The following is a 20,113-nucleotide window of genomic DNA, read 5'->3' on the forward strand; positions in this document are numbered from 1 at the left end:
AGTAGAGAGAGAGAGAGATAGAGGGAGAACTAGTATGTGTCAGACAGGAGAGGTAAGTGTTTAATTTTTATCAGGCTCTCTTTGACCTCCTGTTTCCTGTCACAGACACGTGAAACTTCGAACAGTTGGCACCTGTTGCAGAGTGTGACACATACAATTCTAGTGAAGGCATTATTTCTGTGACTTTGTATCATCAAGCAAATGAACACCTAACATGAGAAAATATTAAATCAGGTATTAGTTATACTATGAAAATTTATATTTTTTACTCCTAAACTTCAAAAATAGATTCAGTTTTACTGTTTCACACCTGTCAGGGTATCTATGTGACACTAAACAGCAGGTATATCAGCTAATGCACGCTAAGAGTTCAAGATACAAAGACTGTAACTTAGGCTTGCATGATATGAGAAAATATATGTTAACATTGTTCTTTAAGCGGCTGTGTTAAATACTTAATTCTGATTGGCCAACAAAGGTCTGATAGTTCACGACAGATCACTGTTGTTAAGAATAATTCACTGTTACTAAGAAAAGCAGAGGGTTGCTAGGGACTCAGGTTATAATATCAATCAGCAGAAGAAGTCTGGTTGTTTGACATTTGTGTGAGAAAAGAGAAAAGAGGCAAAAACTGAAGGCTATGGCAGAGGAATCTACAAAACTGAAGATGGCAAATAAAATAACCACGTGTTTTTAAAGCCTGATGAAAGGATGAGAAAATGTCAACACATTTTGACAGTGACCAGGCAGAAAAAGTCGTCCAGGTGCTGCACAGATTCAAACTGATGAATTGCACCAATTAATCTTTGGGGAGCTGATAAGCCAGTTTGAGCTTCATCTGACTGCATGAAAATGGTGTGAAAGTTGTGCCATCATACCCAGGCCCCCTCACTGACAAGTTAAACATACACATGCTGAGTGAGAACATTCAATAACTCAATCATTTTTCTCAGTTATCCCTTTAATTCAGACTTTTGGGATGTGTTTATTGCAAATGCTCATGTCGCGATAATGATAGAATAGTAACTTTCTCCCCTCGCTGTAGCTGTTGTGTTTCTGTAGGAGGCAGCTTACCTTCTAGAGACCACGAGCCACGGCTGGGTGTAACTCTCAACGCAGTCTCTCACATGTGAATCCAGCTCCAGTCTAAAGAAAGAGAGGGACGGGGAACGATAAACAAGTATGTAGACGCATTCTCATGCAGACAAACATTCAAACATTCACAGACAACTTTACATTCCTATTCTATCTCGATGTTTTCTTCATGGTCGACGTGGGAGACAAGGGAACGCTAGATAGTTCAGTTTTACACTGAACTCAACAAAAGCATTTTTAAAACATGAATAGTACTGTTACTGCTTCTTATTCTAAAAAATTGATTGCAAAAATTGTGATTTCTACTTCTAGTACTTGTCTTTTATACTGCATTCCTGCTCTGCTTTTGTCAAAAACAAAAAAGCTGACTACAGCTCAATGATTGTGGTCCGTAAGTCATAGCCATTGTTCTAGCGTATGCATGCATGACGCCTGTTGTTAGACTTTTAATTAAGCATGAAACATCTCCTATAATTATTCTTCAACATGTTTTATGGACCAATTTTCACCAAACAAGTCCCTGAGCTTGCTGATGTCACAGTGTGATAGTGTGTTAATTGAGGGGGTTGAACCCACCCATCTTCGGGGGCCGAGTGTCGAACAGTGCGGCACTCCTTCTCCACCTGCTCCACCTTCAGGTCATCGTCAGGGAAGTCCCCAAGTTCCTGCATCAGGGCTGAGTCTCCGCTTCTTATCTGTGACGTCAGGAATTCCTCCAGGTCCAAGGGCTCCACTGCTTCATACGCCGGGGGCTGTGTGAATGAAAGGGGACGAAGAAGGGAAATAATTAGGACATACGGAGGGTTATATTTGCTTACGTGCAGTTTATGGTTTCAAGCAGAGAGGTCTGGAGGATCAGAAAAGCTTCACTGGCACTGAGGAAGAACAGGGGCGGTAGGAACAAAACATGTTGAGTCATGACTATTTTGTAATAGCTCATACCTGACGAGTAAAAAGAGATTGGAGCACAAACATTAATAGAAACTGGAACAAACTGCCCTGTTTCAGACAGCCAGCAGTTTTTTTTTTTTTTGTCTTTGAATCTATTTTTAGACAGTAACTGTATCAGCCTGCACTCCAGAGCTTCAGCAGATCAAAGGCAAAGCTGTTATCGCTCTTATGTACAGTGCAAATGGGCTGAAATTCTCATGTGGGTCTTTGAATCGGCACATATTGTTCAAATCATCAGCGCACACAAAGCAACAAACTCCATATAGCACTTAAAGGGGAGGAACCAACACGCTTTTTAACATTAGAAAGAGCTCTCAGAGGGGAGGGAGAAAAAAAAAACACAACTGATGAGATAACACACGTCCCTTTGTGGTCGCCCGGCTGGCTGTGGCTGTAAAAAAAGGGAACCAGCATGAGGCAGGTGTTTCTGTGAAGAGTGGATGCAGACTGGGCAGACCTCCAAACTGATTACAGTTAGCAGGCTCTAGCTGATGGAGGCAAAAGCTTTGAAACAAAATGATACCGATGTAAATCGCAACAACGTTTGTATATGTTTAAAAAAATAAAGGCAGATTGTCTCCTGAAGTATCGAAACAAAATGCAGCACACTGAGTGAAATGGAGCTTTAGCCCTGTCCAAAACAATGTTTAAGCTACTGATCATGCACACCGTCCCACACAGGAGGGATTTGCATCACAAACAGATAATGTGTGACAGGCCACATTTAAGAGAAATAATGTGTTCGGGAGTTAAAGAGAGAAACTAGAACACAGAAAACAGAAGGGGGGGAAAATGGCACACTTACAAACTGTTCCAAAGACAGACACACAAGGTCTTTCTTTCTTTCCTGCCTCAATCAGACTGTAAAACAGATTCACACACGCCCGGCCCACAGACACTGAACTGGACTACATCACATATCCTCTCTGCTTCTTGCTCTATTTATTATACTGAATTTATCCTGACTTCTAATCATTACTATGAGACTCTATCTGTACCTTGCTGCTCTCATTTTCTCTTTTTATTATAAAAATGTAGCTTTTAGTTTTGTTTTTATTGAATGTTGTTGAAGCTGCTATTACAAACCAACAGATCACCACACAGAAGAGGTAGAGGTAACTTCAACAAGGTGAGTCACTGCTGTATTTAAAAACAGAGTGAATTCCATTTGCCTTCAGACATGTTTTTGCACATCAAACCACCCTGAGGGATATTTTTTCTCTGCAGAGCCCTCACGAGTCATGGCTTACTAACACTTGTTACCATGCAGCGCAATAAGTAAAGAAGACACAACAACATTATCATTATCATATTACATGACAGGAGTCTGTAAACCTTGACAGTTTCTCCTCAGTGGCTGTGTTCTCCATGTGTGCACTTCTCTGGCAGTCTGCCTCAAAGTTCAAACATCCGTGGTTACACGGCCTCCCTTCCTTGTTTAGTATGAAAGCTAACAAAAACAAATGAATGCAAATCTATGCATGCCTCTGATCAGCGCCGGCTGCTCTATGGAGTCGTTAAAGGAGCCGGCGAGAAACTCCCTCTCCTTGCCAAATCAACAGATAGAGTTTCTATCAGCTTATTCATTGGTGACAAAGAGGATCCCTCTGCAAACATTCATGTCTATGAGTTTTTATAACTAAAGGATTGCAATTTACAAGTTAACTAAATTCTGCACGCATGCAACAATACACAAATAAAAACTTATTTTGGTAGGATCAAACATTTGTAGAACCAGTCTCTGTAGGAGCTTTTTTAAACAACATGCATCCATTTAAGAAGGCGTAGTGTATGCTCCAAGATCACTGTTGTCAATCTGAGTTTGCAAATTTGAGCGCTGACGGACACCGTGACAAACAATGTTCTAACAAAATAACTACACTGACCTAAATGACACATTGTTATACAGTACATTTAACAATTAGTTCTATAGTTGCAAAAGGACGGCTGAGTTGGTATGAATATCGGAGACTCACCCGAATGAAACTGCACCATAAAAAGGAAGTGTACAAAATGGCGTACTCCGGATATGGGAACCAACAGTGAGCACCTACTGACGTTGAATGCTTTTTGTCGAAACTGAGCCCCAGCGCAGGGCGCACATCCTCTTCAAACTGATCATTATATTCCTAGAGGCTCAGATCTGCAGTCAATCTGAAAGGAAACAATCCGCATTTTCAAAAGTGGAAGCAGCGTTGACAGTGAGTCAAAATTAATATTTAATTTTGAGCCTGACTGTTTGAACCTTTCTAAATTGTTTTAACTGCAGTTTTCAGGGTTTGGGCAAAGTGCTGTGCAGAGCTGCAGTCGAGAAAACCACAAGAAATTAGAGGAAGTGACATCAGCAGGGCGTCCCTCCCTCAACTGGTGTTTCAACAGACAGGAACAGAAACTACAGAAACTACAGACACACGTGTCGCTGCTGCTTATACACACACAGGCTTTGCACACATGAACGTATACACATGCCGATTTAAACCTACAACAGATAATACAGTTCATTCAACATTCCTCATATTCAGGCACTAAAAATAGCAGCAGAGTGAGAGGGAATAAGATAATCAACAATGTGATCCACCTCACATCCGCGGCAACAAATATCCCTCCCTCCTCTAAACAAACATCCCTCCATCATCCCTGAGCTTGGTTGCCACTGCTGAATAATGGGAAACTATCATCCGAGAGATTATGGTATTAAAAGCCCTCTCCCGCATACCAAATCCGGCCATATTAAAGATTTGCCCATGTAAGCTGCAAGGTAAGCAGGCCCCATCCAGCACCAGTCAGTATCCATGATACTGACCCATTTCCCAAGCAGGTTACAGATTAACCGTGATGCATGCTACAACCCGGGGTGGGATAGATGGTCCAAGTACTCCTCAAACTCAAAGTCAGCTGACAAGCTCAAGGATCATCACTGCGGAAGTATCAAAGGGCTTAAGTTCAGTCAGTCATGCACACAGATATGTCAGGAGACTTAGCGCCTACAAGCTTTAGAAAAGTTTAACTGAGAGAGATGCAGGGCAACACAGGAAAGAAAAAACTGTAAGGGAGAGACAGAAATAGAAAAAAGCAGGGAGATTGAAAATGGAATGCATAAATCTGGGAGGCAGAGACAGAGGTTCAGAGGGTACAACAGAGAGACGAGCAGGAACAAATCCCTGCAAAGGATTACTGAGCATCATCCTGCTTGCCTGCTTGAGAGAGCAGGAAAGACTCTAACTGTCTGCTGAGCTTCCACTGAAGAAGCAAGAAAACAACTTGTCATTATGGCACACAATCCCCTACAGGAACTAACAGATAGCAAGTCTTCCAAAACCCTGTTAAATCAAAGAGCAGCCAGTGTCAGCCCAGCTTTAACAAAGCATGTTAAACCATGACTAAGTTCTCATTTCATCTTTTGTAGAAGGAAGAAAGATTCTCCCTGAAAGAAACAGCTTTTTGCAGATATGCAGACAGCTGATTTTGCAAAAGCAGTCTCTTATGGTGCAGCGGACTCTCAATGATTTACATTATTATCCTCCAAAATAGAGATTGCATTGAGCCCGGCAATCTAAGTCCTAATGACAGCAAAGTGGATGTAAAGAAAAATGTTTAATTCCCATTAATTGTGTAAGCAGAAACAGTAAAGCTGTGTTGGTGCAGCATTAGAGGTAACCACTCAGTTGACCTTCAGGCCACTGTACGAATTTCTCCTCATCAACAAAGCATCAAGATATGAGTAGCATCCCATTTAAGTCTATTATCTTCTTCTTTATTTTCATAAAAGTACTTTAACTTTTTCCTTTAATTTAATGTTTGTTTTACCTCTTGGATAGGCCTTGTGTGAGGCTGTGTTGCCTGGTTGTGTGCATGTGTATTGAAAGATTTGTGATGGGCAATGTAGCTATAACAAGTTAAACAAGTGTTTCAAAAGCTGCTTCATTGCTTACATTCCTTTCTGCTTGATGTTCACTCTCATGCAACGTAACCGTTAGAAGCTATAGGGTTCCTTTCGAATAAGAGGGAACTCACCACAATGAGGCAGACTGAGGCTGAAGCGTTGGAGTTGCTTCGGCTGTGTTGAGAGCCATAGGTCCCACTGAAGTGTCGTCTGATCTCTGCAGAAGAGTGCCTGAAAAAATATTGATGCAAACAGATCCATGAGTAGGCTTTTTTTTCATTCAGACGGCTGAAAATTATAGTTATTATTCATTTATTACACAAATGTATGTGTATATAAAATCAAAAATCTGATGTTAAATCATCAATAACTCTAATATGAAGCATCATATCCACACACAATGTGAAAAGCAGGAGGGATATGGGACCCAAAAAAAAAGAAAAAACATAAAAGAAAATAGCAAACTGAGCATTCAACTACTTCCTAGCTAACATTAAAATGTAATTGTGTTGTAAGATACACGAGGAGTACATATTCATCTCACGATGTTAGCTAGTTAGAGGTTATAGTATCAAGGAACTGGTTGAATGCTAAAGTTAGCCAATGACTTAGCTGTCCATATAAGTTTACAAATGTATTAACTACTGAGCTAATTTATGTCAAATTATTTTAGCTAGCTCACGTTAATGTTGTCTGGTTAGGCTAAAGTTATCTAGCTAACTCCCAACAGCTGATGTTAGCATTCAACCAATCTAGCTAACATTACTATTAGCCAGGGCATCGTACCTTTCTCTATTGTGTCCCTATATCAAACAGTTAATGTCAGCCAGGAAGTTGTTGTGTTCAACTATTGTCTGCAGGAAGCTAAAGTGTTATTTTGATATAAAATATGGTCTAACGTCGTAGGGACACGGCAGTACAATGTTATTACAACATAGATTCCCTCCCTGAGTGTTGAATGAGGAAAAAAAATGGCTGCCATGACAAAATGTGAAATTACACCGACTTGCACACGGTGCAGCTTAATGAGAGGTGCAACGGCAATTCCATCATTGTTCCAGCTCACATTAGTTTGAATTGGTCGGCCATGGTGATTCCATTCAAACTATTGTCGGCTCTCTACAGAAGCACATCGCTGCTGGCTGTAGAGAAAACAGGCTTTGTCATGCTGGCAGCCATACAGGCACTGGAACAAATATGGTGGGCTGTTTTAAGGGTCAGGCTTAGCAGGAAATCAACATGACATAGGAATGAGGTAGTATTCAAATATGTTGAGACGATGGGGATAATGTGTTTGCCTGTAGCCCTTTAAAAAAATGACAAGGACAAATCCAGTGACGCAAGTTTAAGGGCCACATTTCATCACTATGCTTCACATGGCTAACACACTGTCTACTTCTATGTAATTAATCCACCTTATCATTTGAACCCTAACAAACTCTAAGCACAATAAGGGCTTTATTCTCCGAGGCACAATGTTACAAGGTCAGTTTTGTGTGTATGTGTGTGTGAGAGTTTTTGCTTGTTTTAAAATTGCTCATATTGTATTACATATCCTCGTGACTGTCCAATGTTATTGCAACTTTGGGAGAGACTTAAAGGGCAAAACCTTACGTAAATGGGTCACATACCCTGTTGCTTCCCCTGTGGTCAGTCTCATTGGTTCATTAAGTGTCCAAGGCCATTGTTGTGACAGCCCTGTTACTAATTACCACCACAAACTCATAAACGCCAGTGCAGCGGAGGAATGCCAGCATGTCAAAACCACTGAGGCTGCAGAGCCATGAAGCATGTCAAATCTGTGAAAAAGCTGCATGCAAACATCTGAAAACTGATGTAATTAATCTACTGCAGCAACACTGACTCACAAAACCAAGATAAGGCATTAAAGCTGCGGTTAATATTTCCACTCGTGTGTTTTTCATAGTTTACAGTTCGATGAAACCAGCCCACTGTGTCAATCACACAAAGGGCTGAGTCAATACAATAACTGAATGCCAGGGGAGGACAAGTAATGGGTGGGAGAACCGTATTCAAATGTATACAAGGACCAAAGTCCAGCAGTGCAGAGCATTTTATTTGAACGCATAACTGCTGCACTGTAATATAGATATCAAGTCAGGAATGTACACTGCAGAAATATCTGGTTGTGAATGGTAAGGCACATTACAACACTAATACGTGCACACTTTAGCAGTCACAGTCATGCTCAGGTATGCAACATAATCAACTTTTACCCACTATGGCAACCACAGCTCTGTTATTCTGTTCAAACGTGGTTTAAAGTCACTCGTAATCGACACAGTTTGAATCAAATATCTAACTCCTTTTTAACCCAAAGACTGGGGTGGAGCAGGTACTGAACAATTAACTGAACAAACACTCAACGGTGAGGGTTTCTGAGTACAACCACACTCCCACACTCAGTAGGTTTACATGAGGTTAAAGTTGTTGATTTATCCAATTAAACTGAACTCTTAAAATACATTTAAACATGTAAGCCCGACTGAAATCATACTTAGTCAGACTAACACACCTAACGAAGTTGAGCTTTGACCTGGGAGTCAAACAGCATTAAATGTGTAGAAGAAAGCAAAGAAGAAAACTAGACGAAGGTATCAAGATGATAACTGTTAGAGTGAGAACCACACATTTGTGAATGGACGAGGAGACACTTTGGTAACACTTTATAATAACCATCATCTATATATAACATAAATGATAGCATTACAAATCATTAGCAAACACTATTAACTATAATTGAATTGTTTGTTAACAGTAAATAACTATGAACTAATGGTTAATTAACTATGTATTTACCCTTATTTACCCTTTATAGATGATGGTTATTATAAAGTGTTACCCACACTTTTTATGTTTTTACTGTTGGTCTGGGGCAAGGACAGTAGTCAAATTAAATGGCCTAATTAAGCTATATAGACGTAGCTTGATTTAACTGTGCTTGTAAACATACTAACTGATAGCCTCTAATCAGATTTATCAGAGCAGTGGAAGCACATGGCTTGCTGTCCCAACAACGACTTTGAGTTTCTTCAGTGGCTCACTTTTACATTACTAGTGCCTAAAGCTCCTCCGATAAAGGATGTTAAAGACTGATACAGACCAATTTAAGAGGGGAAAAACTTATTTGTTATGGATGGTGGTATATTGTATATTGTAAATATTGACAGTTTTTAAGTAAAATGTAAACCTATTTTTATGACTATGCAAAGATGGCTTTATAAAAAATTACATCAGTAATTAATGTATTATTAAACACTGTTAATCGAGTCTAGAGTGGACTGCTTTGTGCTAAACTGGGCTGCTCTGCTACAGGAGCTGCAGACAGTGCGATAATAGTATTACATACGGTATTAAGGTATTATAAACCACAACCAGAAATAACAATTTCTGAATCAGCCTAGTGGTTGTTTTCTGCATTTTGTGTCTGTTTAAGAAGTTTGCATTTGACCATGTAATAAAACATAAATGATGACAATGTTATATCTGCAACAGACACAAATCAGCCCGATTAATGTCGGCCAACGGATGATCAATCAATTGGTTACTACTTGTAATATAATGCTTCAAATCACACAAGCCTTAAGAGCTTAAAGGGGCCACAGAAACTAAAGCTGTAAAAAGCTTCAGGTCAACACAAGAGATGACACTCCTCTCCGCTCCACCTCTGTAGCTGTCTGGAGAGGAGGCCAGAGTTATGACATCTGCCTCAGACGTCTCCTCCTTGGTCTTATTGGTTTAACTGTGTTTCATTTTGAATAAAAATAGAGGAGGAATGGACCTTAAAATTAACATTGTCCTTTTCACTGTTTGTTCAATGTTTTAACTCTATAATGAATATCAGCGCTTTTCAGCGAAAGTCTGCAAAAAAAATGTACATATAATTTAAAACCTGTTAATGTCTGGACTGTGTATAAATGGAAACGTTATTTTGCTTGAAAGTAAAATAAAGAAAAAGATTCGGGGGGAACAATCATTGCTGTTCCTGTCAAATTTGCTTAAAACTGGTGAAGAGTGGTATACCAAAAAAAAAAAAAAAAAAAAAAAGCCTGGGCTGTCACAATCAAACTCAACCAAAAAGTGTGACCAAAAAACATAGTACATTTTGAACAGTGGACTGACTGTATTGTGGAACACCTCCTTGCTTTGTGGTGTTTGTATTCTGGCCGACACGCGTGAAAGTCTTTCCTTGCCTGAGGACAGATTGTTGAGTGTTTCGAGTTTTAAGGCACTTAAACCCAGTAAAACCGTGTCACAAGTTAACTTGAGACTTAACTTAAGACTTGACTTAAGAGACATGCCCTACCCTGTGTCAGACTGAGCCCCACACAACCTCTAATGTGTGCCCTCCCTCTATATCTTTTATTGCCATTGGGAGACTAAGATGCACATAAACACCCACACTATTTCAGGGCATACATGTGCTTTACAGAGTAACATTTGCATAATACAAACTATGTAATACATGTACAAGACCTGCAAACACTGACACACATTCAAGGCCTTTCTGAAAAAAAAGATCTGGCAAGTAAAACTGTAATCAGCTCCTTCCAGCAGAGCCAAGCAGGCACTATTTAACCACTGGTAGACAAACAGCTTGTCACAGCAGGCAGCATCTGTCATTCTCTTTAACAGAGCTTGACTCTTGGCATCCTTTGTTAAACAAAACCAAAGCTGCTCTTGTTAAGAAAAAATGCACGGTTTGGATTTGGTTTTTTTTGGTGAAATGATTGCAAAAGCAGCTCGTTTCATAACTCTAGTATGTAGTTAGGTATTGATAATGCCTTTTACGTTAATGTATTACTCAAAAGAAATCATCCAGGTTTATTGTCCCATTCGGCAAGCGCTGGGTGCTACTTTCTGATCTTGAGCGACACCACACAGACTGAATGTTAAAAGTTCTTGCAATAGATAAACCCAGAAACAACACTTTAAACAGGACAAATATTTGACTGCAGTGCACTCAGGTGAGAGGTGAAGGAAACCAGGGGCATTGTTGAGTGACGGTAAAGAAGACTGAGCAGGAGAAGTTCAAGCAAAACTTCATAACATCATTGTGTTCTAATAAAAATCTACCCCCCGGCTTTAAAAATGACTTTTACTGAAGTCGACAGAGAGTAGCTTTTTTAGGGGACAAGGCTTCTGGTTTGAGATCTCTCAGAAGGACCATTGTGGCAACCCCCAAGAGGCATATTCTCCACCACCACTCTTTCATTGTGGTGATGTCATGCTAGCATAAATGCAAACAGACCAGCTTTGTCAAACCAGTATAGACTGCAAATCTAAAGCAGCAATGTACAATAAACTCACAAAGTTATAATTAAAAGAAAACTCAATACCCCAGGAAAGCACAGCTCAGTTATCAGAATGTAACTTCTATCTGACTTTATGCACCTACACCTTCTAAAAATATACAAAGTGCTTACAGAGAGTGTGGTGGCAGTGTTAAGATATAGCGTATCACTTTAAAATAAAAAGTGAATAACGGTTTAAAAAACAAATTCAAGATATAGTGGGTGGAACCATATTATTAACTACGGTTGTCAAAATGTCCAATCCTTCCATTTCTTTTAATACCAGGTGTTTTATTATAATATATTTATTATATGATTATATATAGTATTGAATAGTATCAACGTTTTAAAGAAACCACAGATCGTCATTCTTATTTCTCTATTTTTAACCCTGCTGCGAGCCAAAGACAAAAAGCCGTGGTCAAGGGTCGGGGCGACAAACACACTGATGTTACTGAATTCCTTTAGGTGTCTCCAATATGCAAGAGGTTTGCTTGCAGTCTTGGTAAATAAAACAACAATTGACCCCTTATTGATTGACCATCACTTCAGTTTTTGCTGTTTTAGTATCGATGGAGTTAACTTTATCTATGCATCTATTTCGTATGCAAGTATCGTATCAGAGTTGAAACTGTCCGTATAGTCACACGGGGTTTGTATACAGGTTCATGCTGGTAACCAGGATACAACAGGGCATATGAAGGTTTTGTTGGATATCCTGCGTAACTTGATATCTGTAAGTAACCTGACGTCTTGTGTGCATGTAAACATACCTGTTGTTACTTTAGGGCATGCTTCAAGATCTTGAGGTCAAACTCAACTTCAGAAAATCGATGTCTTAATGTTTTAGAAGGGATTCTATTAGCTGGAAACAAAAAGCCTGAAAGCAATAATTACCGGTGTCCTTTTGTCTTTTTCATGAGATATAATTAGAAGTGGTAATCAACACTGATGAGGATGGCCCTCTTATAACAGCTGCTCCAGAGGGGGAGTCGGGCATAAAGCCAGCCTTACAGCTGACAGCAAACTCCAGCTTTAAATCAGGACAGATGACAGATGAGACACACTGTTATAAACATTCAGACTCATTACATGTTCTGGCTCCATTATTCTGTTTATGTTTGTAAAGGGGAAGAAATAATTGTATAAATGTTACCATGCACATCAGTTATTAATTATTCATTGATGCAGACACATATATTAGTAGTCAAAAAGCAGTTTATGACGTACAAACGACCACATTCGTTGATCAAATGTTGATTTGTATCATCTGTAAACCACTAGGGATTGGAATCGCAGAGTAACTCATGATATGAATCTATATGATAAGACCCCAAAAAAACAATACCATGATATAGCTACTCTGTGATCATTGATTTCAATATATGGTATATCATACTGTTATAGTTCAGTCAGACAACTCACGTTTGTATTGTTCAAAATATTTATTGCAGCAGAACATAGTTTGTGTTGGGCATCTATGCTCTGACCCAATCGCTCCTCAGAGTTTTAATTTACATGCAGAAATCTGAGGAGTGATGGCATGAAATGTTAAACCCCCTCAGTCGGATCTTACAGGTGGATGCTGCAGGGTGCTGGTGAGGCTGAGCGAGATTGCAGTACTGGTGCAGGTCAGAGCTGGCAGTGAAAGAGCAGAGGGAGAGACTGGAAGTCTTGCAGCTCAAATAGGTCGCTAATAGGAAGGAGGTGTTGTAGAGGTGATTGTTGAGGATGATGTCAAGTGTGAAATCAGTGTAGCTCCAGTTTACTGCCTGAACTAACTCGCAGGTGTTGCCTCATTTGTATACAAGTAAATCACATGATAATGAATCCTGAAATTTACGTAAATAAATAATGTATTTCACTGCAATTTGGGGTCAGTATCACCTCCTATTAGGCCAATATCTCCTTCTCAGCAATCTCAGCCATTCATGTTACCCTCATTCATTTCATCAGTCCAACCATGAGGAGTAAAGAAATGTGCTGCGGTGAGTCATATTGGCAGAGAAATCTGTTTAGATAGCTGTTTTTTAAATAAAAAATGTGGATATTTGGCACTAGAGATTCAATAATTGTATCACACGAGGTCAGGACGACATCTTGCCTTATCAATATGTTTGCCTCACCTCTAAAAACTAGTGACTTCAAGCCTTCTATAACACTGCACTGGTCGAGAGCATCCTGTATAAGAAAGGAAATCTCTTATTCAAAGACAATGAGAAAAGCCAGATGGTGAGAACTGTTTCATCATTAATCAGATAAGAATAACCTAAAAGCAGCTTTGGGAGTGACCCTTCTATTTCAAGTACATTTGAGCTGTCAAACATACCACAAATCTCTTTTTCGTAACGCTGTTAAGACTTCAAGGGTCATTTCGTGTGAACGCCCGACCTATCATGAGCTGCACAACATGCTGTTGTGAGATTGTCATTACATTGCACCATACTTAGGAGGTATTTCTCAGAATATGGGTTTTTGCCAAAGGCTGGGTGATTTCCAAAAGGAACTCACAGCCAAGGCCAAAGAAATCTCATTGTGGTCTCCCGAGTGAAAACCTTTCATCACAACCCCTCCCTATAGAAAAAGGTCGACCCCTTTCTGTTACGTCATGCTGTCTGTGGCAGGCCTACACTTGCTGTGTGTGCATATGGTGTGTTCCTGTCAGCATTTCTGGGAGTCATTGGCCAAGCATTCCTCAATCTCAGTCTTTCTCTAAAAACTTCAGGTTCACTGATTCTTACAGCTACATATCTGAATATTAATAGACCCCAAAGAGAGCCAAATATCTTACACATTAACTCGATGTGATGTGACTCCCACCAAACACACAGCTCAGCCAGTCTGTAATTATGCCTTTTTTTTTTAAATCACTGTTATCAACAATGGTGGGAACAAATAAATACCGTCGTCTTGACTCATAGATAGAGTATGATAGAGTATTTTTTTAAGCCATAATAAATGACTTAAAACTGAGTTTCTTACCAACTTGGCTCCTCACGTTGGAGCTTATGTCATGAAGGAGCATACAACCTGTTCAGAGGTTGATTGGCCAAAGAAGGAGTTGACAGCAGGAAGAAGATGACAGCGGGATAACATCAGAAAAGAAGTTCGCCTCTTATCAGGTGAAGCATGATAAGAGGCGAACCTGACACTAAATTGCAGTGAATGAATACATTTATAAACCTGTACTTTACATTTTTGATGGTGCTTTTTATTCCTCACTAATTCAGATCGTCTTGTCAATATAAATAATCACAGAATTGCTTTAGCATGATTTTACTGTTATGGTAGGCCACCTATCGCGTATCATATCATATCTTGAGTTACCCTGCGATTCCCACCCCTACTTATCAAGTCGTTCCAGTAGATGTGGGTGGCTTCTTCAGCTTGTATGGCACAGCCTTAAAAAAAAAAACTTTTCCACACTAAGTGTCTTTTCCTTCTCTTGATCCACAGAGAAACAGGAAAACACAGAGTGGTGTGGTGTACATGACAAGAGAGGGGGGGGGGGAAGCAGACCAAAGGGATGTCCCCACTGTGTGTCTCATACTATCATGTGTCTGCAGACTTAATGGGTCTCGCTGCTATCGGCACCATCACAGCTCAACTTCCTGTCAGAGGGAGGCACGCACAAAGCACAGCAGTCATTTGGCCGCTCTGGACAAGCAGAAGTGGCCAAAAAGCAAGAAAGAAACAAAACTCACAGCTGAGTTTGAAAGATTCAAAAACTGGACAAGTAATTTATCTGAAGGACTTTTGGGGAAGTTATGTGTCTTTTTGACCGACCCGTCACTGCATATCCGACCACCAACAGTCATAAGGGTCAACAGATGCCTTGGAGCAGAGCCCACAGGGAATCAGAAGCAACCTAATCTGGATCCCCCTGCCACTTAGGAGTATTGAACGACAGAGGCCCCACGTCCACAGCTGTCCGCACACCTGCTGCCATATGCTAGCAAGCAACACGATGGTCAAGTGCTCAGCTAAATTAAAACCTAAAAGCACAGGGAAACCCCAATGTGTTTACATTCCTGACTGGCATATTCTCAAAGGTTTTTTTTTTTTCTCCACTACACATTTTCCGTGTCCTTATAATGAATCACGCATTTCCTTGTTCAAAACTGCTGTGACCAAAAAAAGTGAAGTGAAACCTTCCTCACACTGTGTCCCGATAAAGAGCTACAGAGAGGTACAGCTCGTAAGCACATATAGAGCTTTGAGAGATGAATAAAATATGATTTCTTATTGAATCCTGAAGTAACTCTTGCGCAACAGCAAACACAAATATGGTAAATGCGTCTTTGCATGGCTACAGGAACAGGTTTCTCCGCCGACTATTCACACTTGCTACTTCAGTTTCAGGATTTGGTGTTCCTCTTTTGTTTGGTGCAGTTTGTCTGCATTGTGTCGCCATAAGTAGCAGGGCTGTTTCCTTTCATAGACTACATTACTTCTACATTACATACAACATGGACTACATTATTTTGCAGTCTGTTAGACTAATGCATCAAGGCCTACAGATATGAGAGAAATATGTGATGTGTGATAACATTGTTCAGTGTTCATAACGATAACAAAATGAACTCAACAAAAATTGAAAAGACTGCATGTTGCTTTGACTTTTAGATATAGAGCAGTGTTTATATCCACTGTTATACACAATAGATGTGTTTGAAACACGTCCCTTCTGATTCCAAAGTAAATCCAGAGAGCTTTTTTTTCACCATTAAATTGGCGCCCATTCATCTGAGGGAGGCCAATAGCTAGCTTGAGCTTCATCTGACTGGTCAAAGTCCAATTGGTGTGAAAGTATGACCGTTAGACACAGGCCTCCATCCACTATAGTTTAAATGGATGCATGCTGAGTTGGGAAAGCACTGGCTGTAAACATAGAATACAATTTTTTATTATTTATTACAATAAATGCAGAATTTTGGGATGTTTATTGCAAACGCTCATATCGTGAAACAAGGAAATTGTGCAGCCCTACGTGTGTCCATATGTCGTACATGACTCTTTAAAATTACACTTATTAGGTGTTACAGATGCCAACAGTGCAATCGCAACAACCATGGGACCTCTGTTGCATAATCTTGCCTTGTGCCCCAATTTCCTGGCACCTTTCTTCTGTCAGCTACCATAATAAAGGCTTAGACGCCTCAAGAAATCCCACATACTGTTTAAAAAGTACTAATGCCTGATCCTTTCTGGACCTCACACTACCGGGCAATGGACCGAAAATCAACCCTCTGTTTCATCACCACGATGGCGCCACTGATGGTCGCCTTGCTTCTGCACTCTCTAGTACTTTTTGTGTGGCACCCTCTTTTTCATATTGAAGGCCAATCCATACCCTCTGTAAATACTTCAAATACAACAACATCAACCTCTTGTATATAGCAACCTGATAACAGCATTATTACCTTCGCACTCTTCTTTACATCATTGAACTATTGTCACCTTTCTACGAGTTGTTGTGTTTTTGTTTGATGTACATGCTGTATATGACATTGCAAAAACAAAAACACAAAATGAATCCCAGCCTGCAATGTTGAAACTTCCAGATTGCTGCAATCAATTAAATTTGCTGATTTTTTTCAATATTATTATTTTTTTAAATTCTGACTTCATCTTCCAACAGTTTAAGAAACCCCTATCAGTATGTGTGTGTCGTTTATTACTTTGCTGCCTACACCGTACTCAGCTACAGCACAGCATCTTCTAAATAACCTCTCAGCTGCTGGCTCATCACTAGATTCAGGCTGTGAACTAAAACCCCTCACATCCCTCAGCAGCTGAGCTCAGCTGAGCTCTGCACAGCACAGCAAGTATCCATGACTTCTACTGCATGGCTGTCAAAAACAAGTGTACGATGACGATGCAGCCGCTTTGGTAGAAGGGAGAGGATTTACCACCAAGAGAATGTTTTGGACTAAAGCTGAAATGAGTTGGTGATTAAATTGACCAAATTACATGAATCTGCAGCTGCTTTCATGATGGATTTGTCTTTAGGAAAAGTTCTGTCAGTGCCACATTTTTAACCAATTTTTCTTTTCAAGTGTGACATTTCTCTTACCAATGTCCCAAATCCAATATTTTAACAGTTGTTTGACCAAAAAGTATCATGGCAAAAAATTGCTTTCCGCAACCCACATGTTATTAGAAGAATATAAAATCAATAGTTGCATTGCTCCAAAAAATAACAACTTTTCTAGCTATGCTCTGCTATTCGTCTAAAATGGCTCAAATGTCACACCATGTACACTGTGCATCCAGTGACTGGTGCTGTTTATATGATTCTGATGTTAAATTTGCATTTCTTTATTTGAAAGAAAATGGCAAAAAAAAAATATGACTTACTATTTTCTTTGCTTGATTATCTAATTGTATTTATTTATGTGTGTAATGTGTTAAAAAACAAAACAATAAATGAATGAAATGAATGAAATGAAATCATCAGATGATGACAACGAGCATTTGGTTTATTTTTAGGTTGTGATAGTTACATTTGTTATACACACATTCTGTGCGTGTGGGCTTTTCTTTTTTTGTCACTGCTGTTTTTAGTTTGCCTTGAGCCTATACATGATGTGTGTGATGCGCATATCACCACCTTTCTCATCAATATAAATCTGCCATTTTTTATCTACTGTATGTCACATATATAAAATGTTTAAAATGGAAAATTTACGAGTACTTTAACAGCAAAAACAAACAAAAAGTCGGATAAAAGAAGATTATAAGAGTGCTGTTTGAGGACAATACGCACACGTGGGTTAAACACTTCCCCTCTGCATCATACATCATGCTGAGTTTGATCAAAAATAATCCCTGCATGCACTCTGCCCTTATCCACTTCCACAGAGAGAATGAACCCAAGTGAACTGAACTCAACTACTCCGACATCGCAAGCTTTTTATGCTTGTGTTGCTTATCATAGGAAGTATTAGTGTATTTGTTTTTAAAGAGCTGCCCTACAGAGGAGGCATGGTACACAATAGACTTCCATACACATACTTCCTCCACACCTGGCAAGTGTCATCATAACCGGAACTATGACCAAACCACTCCACATTTACAGCAGCTGTATGGGCCAGTCAGACCTTACACACTGCACAGGAAATTGTCATACAGTAGACATAGTATCAGCATCCTGCTCCTTTTTCTATGAGGGCAATTGCATTGTTAAAGTAGGTTATAGATGCATCAACTTAAGTGGAAAAGGCTCTGCAGCCTATTGTCTTTCCACTTCAGGGTAGGTCTATTAGTTTATGTAAAGAATAGAGGAGTTAGTCACATGGCTGTCACTTTTTGTAGAAGTTAACATTCCCTGTAATAATAATTCTCCTCAGAAAGTTGGTTGTTTCTTATCCTCCAGGCTGCCTTTTTTTTTCGGGACAGTGAACAAACCTGCTGCATTAACATTCACAACATGTGGCTGCCTGCTCCACTGTTGAAACCCATCCAACTGTCAAGACAGGACGGCTCACTCCCTCCCAAATCTCCGGGGTGGGGGGGGGGGGGGGCACCAAAAGTTCACAACAGACTCCTTAACTAAACCGGGAAACAAAAACAACACAAGCTGGAATTTGTACCTGTTGATTTTCAGAGCGAAAGCCCGTCGCTCTGAGCTGCTCATTGAAGCCATATGCGGAGTCTGAAGTCCAGTCCGCCCCGCGCTGGATTTGGTGTTCTTCCTGCGGTCTCGTGCCGCTTCTTCTTCTTCTTCTTCTTCTTCTTCTTCCTCCTCCTCGCTACAGCTCAACTGTCATGTCCACGCTCCAACCATCCTGCTTGTGGCGGCAGCAGCAGCAGCTTTACTGGGTGTAAACTTCCGCATTTGATTTGAGCCATCCCGTAGAGAGGGAGAGAGAGGCAGACACTGGAGGCGCGAGGGTGGGAGGGCGCGAGGGTGGGAGGGGGTGGGGGGTGAGATGGGACAGGCGCTGGATGAGGCACGCGCGCTCCCTCGCTGTGGAGATAAGCTTTTTTTCTTCAGCCTACTCAAAAAGCAGTATCCGTTTTTCCTAACCCTCTCTCTGCTAACAATCTACACTTGTCTGGCACACTGTATGTTCACTCTAATAAATGTCACATTTGTTTATTTTATATAGCCTAGACTATAGTAGGCCTTTGTTTTTATTATGATAACATGTTTTATTGCAAAGCCTTATTCTGATGCTTCTTTAAAAAAAAGCACACTAGATAATCAGATGGAAGATTTACTATTAAGTGTTTGCTTTGTTCCATTATTCACCATGCACCTTCATAACTTATCATTTAGTATTTGCCTACTTGCACATAGCTCTGTATATATATATTTATTTCTCGTTTACTGCACATAGTTCTGTTTACATCTGGTCACTACTGCACATAGTTATGGTCACATCTGTTTACATCTGTTAGTCCGATCACTGTCCACTTATATCTACTCTTTTTATATTTTGTATTTTTAAGTTAAGTTTAAGCTTTAAGTTGTATTTAAATTGACACTTTATATTTAGGTTAAAATGTTTCGTCTACCTGCACTGTTGTTATTTTACTGCTCTGTGTGCCTTTGAATTGCCCCCCGGGGACAAATAAAGTTTTTTGAATTGAATTGAATTGCTTTATTACCTGTAACGGGGTAGATTTGTTTTTGTTTTGTGTATTAGGATCCCCATTAGCTACAGCTATTTTTCCCGGGGTCCACAACAACCATTACATTGTGAATGTGTCATCTTACAACTTAAAACCAACATAACACTCATTAACATAAACAACATTCAATACACAGCTTTCATCCTAACACATGACATTACAATAACAGACGTGACAAAGACAGGCTGAGGACAGCTTCTATAGCAAATTATACTGATAATACAATTGT

At 39.9% G+C, this 20,113-nt stretch overlaps 1 protein-coding gene across 2 annotated transcripts in view; it reads right to left on the reverse strand.

Annotated features, from left to right (window-relative positions):
* The window catches only part of dock8 (dedicator of cytokinesis 8), a 63,949-nt gene extending 44,911 nt beyond the window's left edge, over positions 1-19,038 (reverse strand). Inside the window, exons 1-4 of one of the 2 annotated variants that reach the window (XM_061038780.1) lie at positions 18,840-19,038; positions 6,061-6,160; positions 1,672-1,847; positions 1,075-1,146 (exon numbers count right to left, since the gene is read on the reverse strand). In XM_061038780.1, coding sequence (XP_060894763.1) covers positions 1,075-1,146; positions 1,672-1,847; positions 6,061-6,160; positions 18,840-18,892 — 401 coding nt within the window. In that variant the 5' untranslated portion in view covers positions 18,893-19,038. Of the gene's footprint in view, positions 1-1,074; positions 1,147-1,671; positions 1,848-4,022; positions 4,312-6,060; positions 6,161-18,839 lie in introns of those variants that run through there. The other variant, XM_061038781.1, reaches the window with a different exon arrangement.
* Between the last annotated feature and the right edge of the window lie 1,075 nt (positions 19,039-20,113).

The sequence above is a fragment of the Labrus mixtus genome, chromosome 5 (assembly GCF_963584025.1).
Source record: "Labrus mixtus chromosome 5, fLabMix1.1, whole genome shotgun sequence".
In the NCBI taxonomy this organism is placed as follows: domain Eukaryota; kingdom Metazoa; phylum Chordata; class Actinopteri; order Labriformes; family Labridae; genus Labrus; species Labrus mixtus.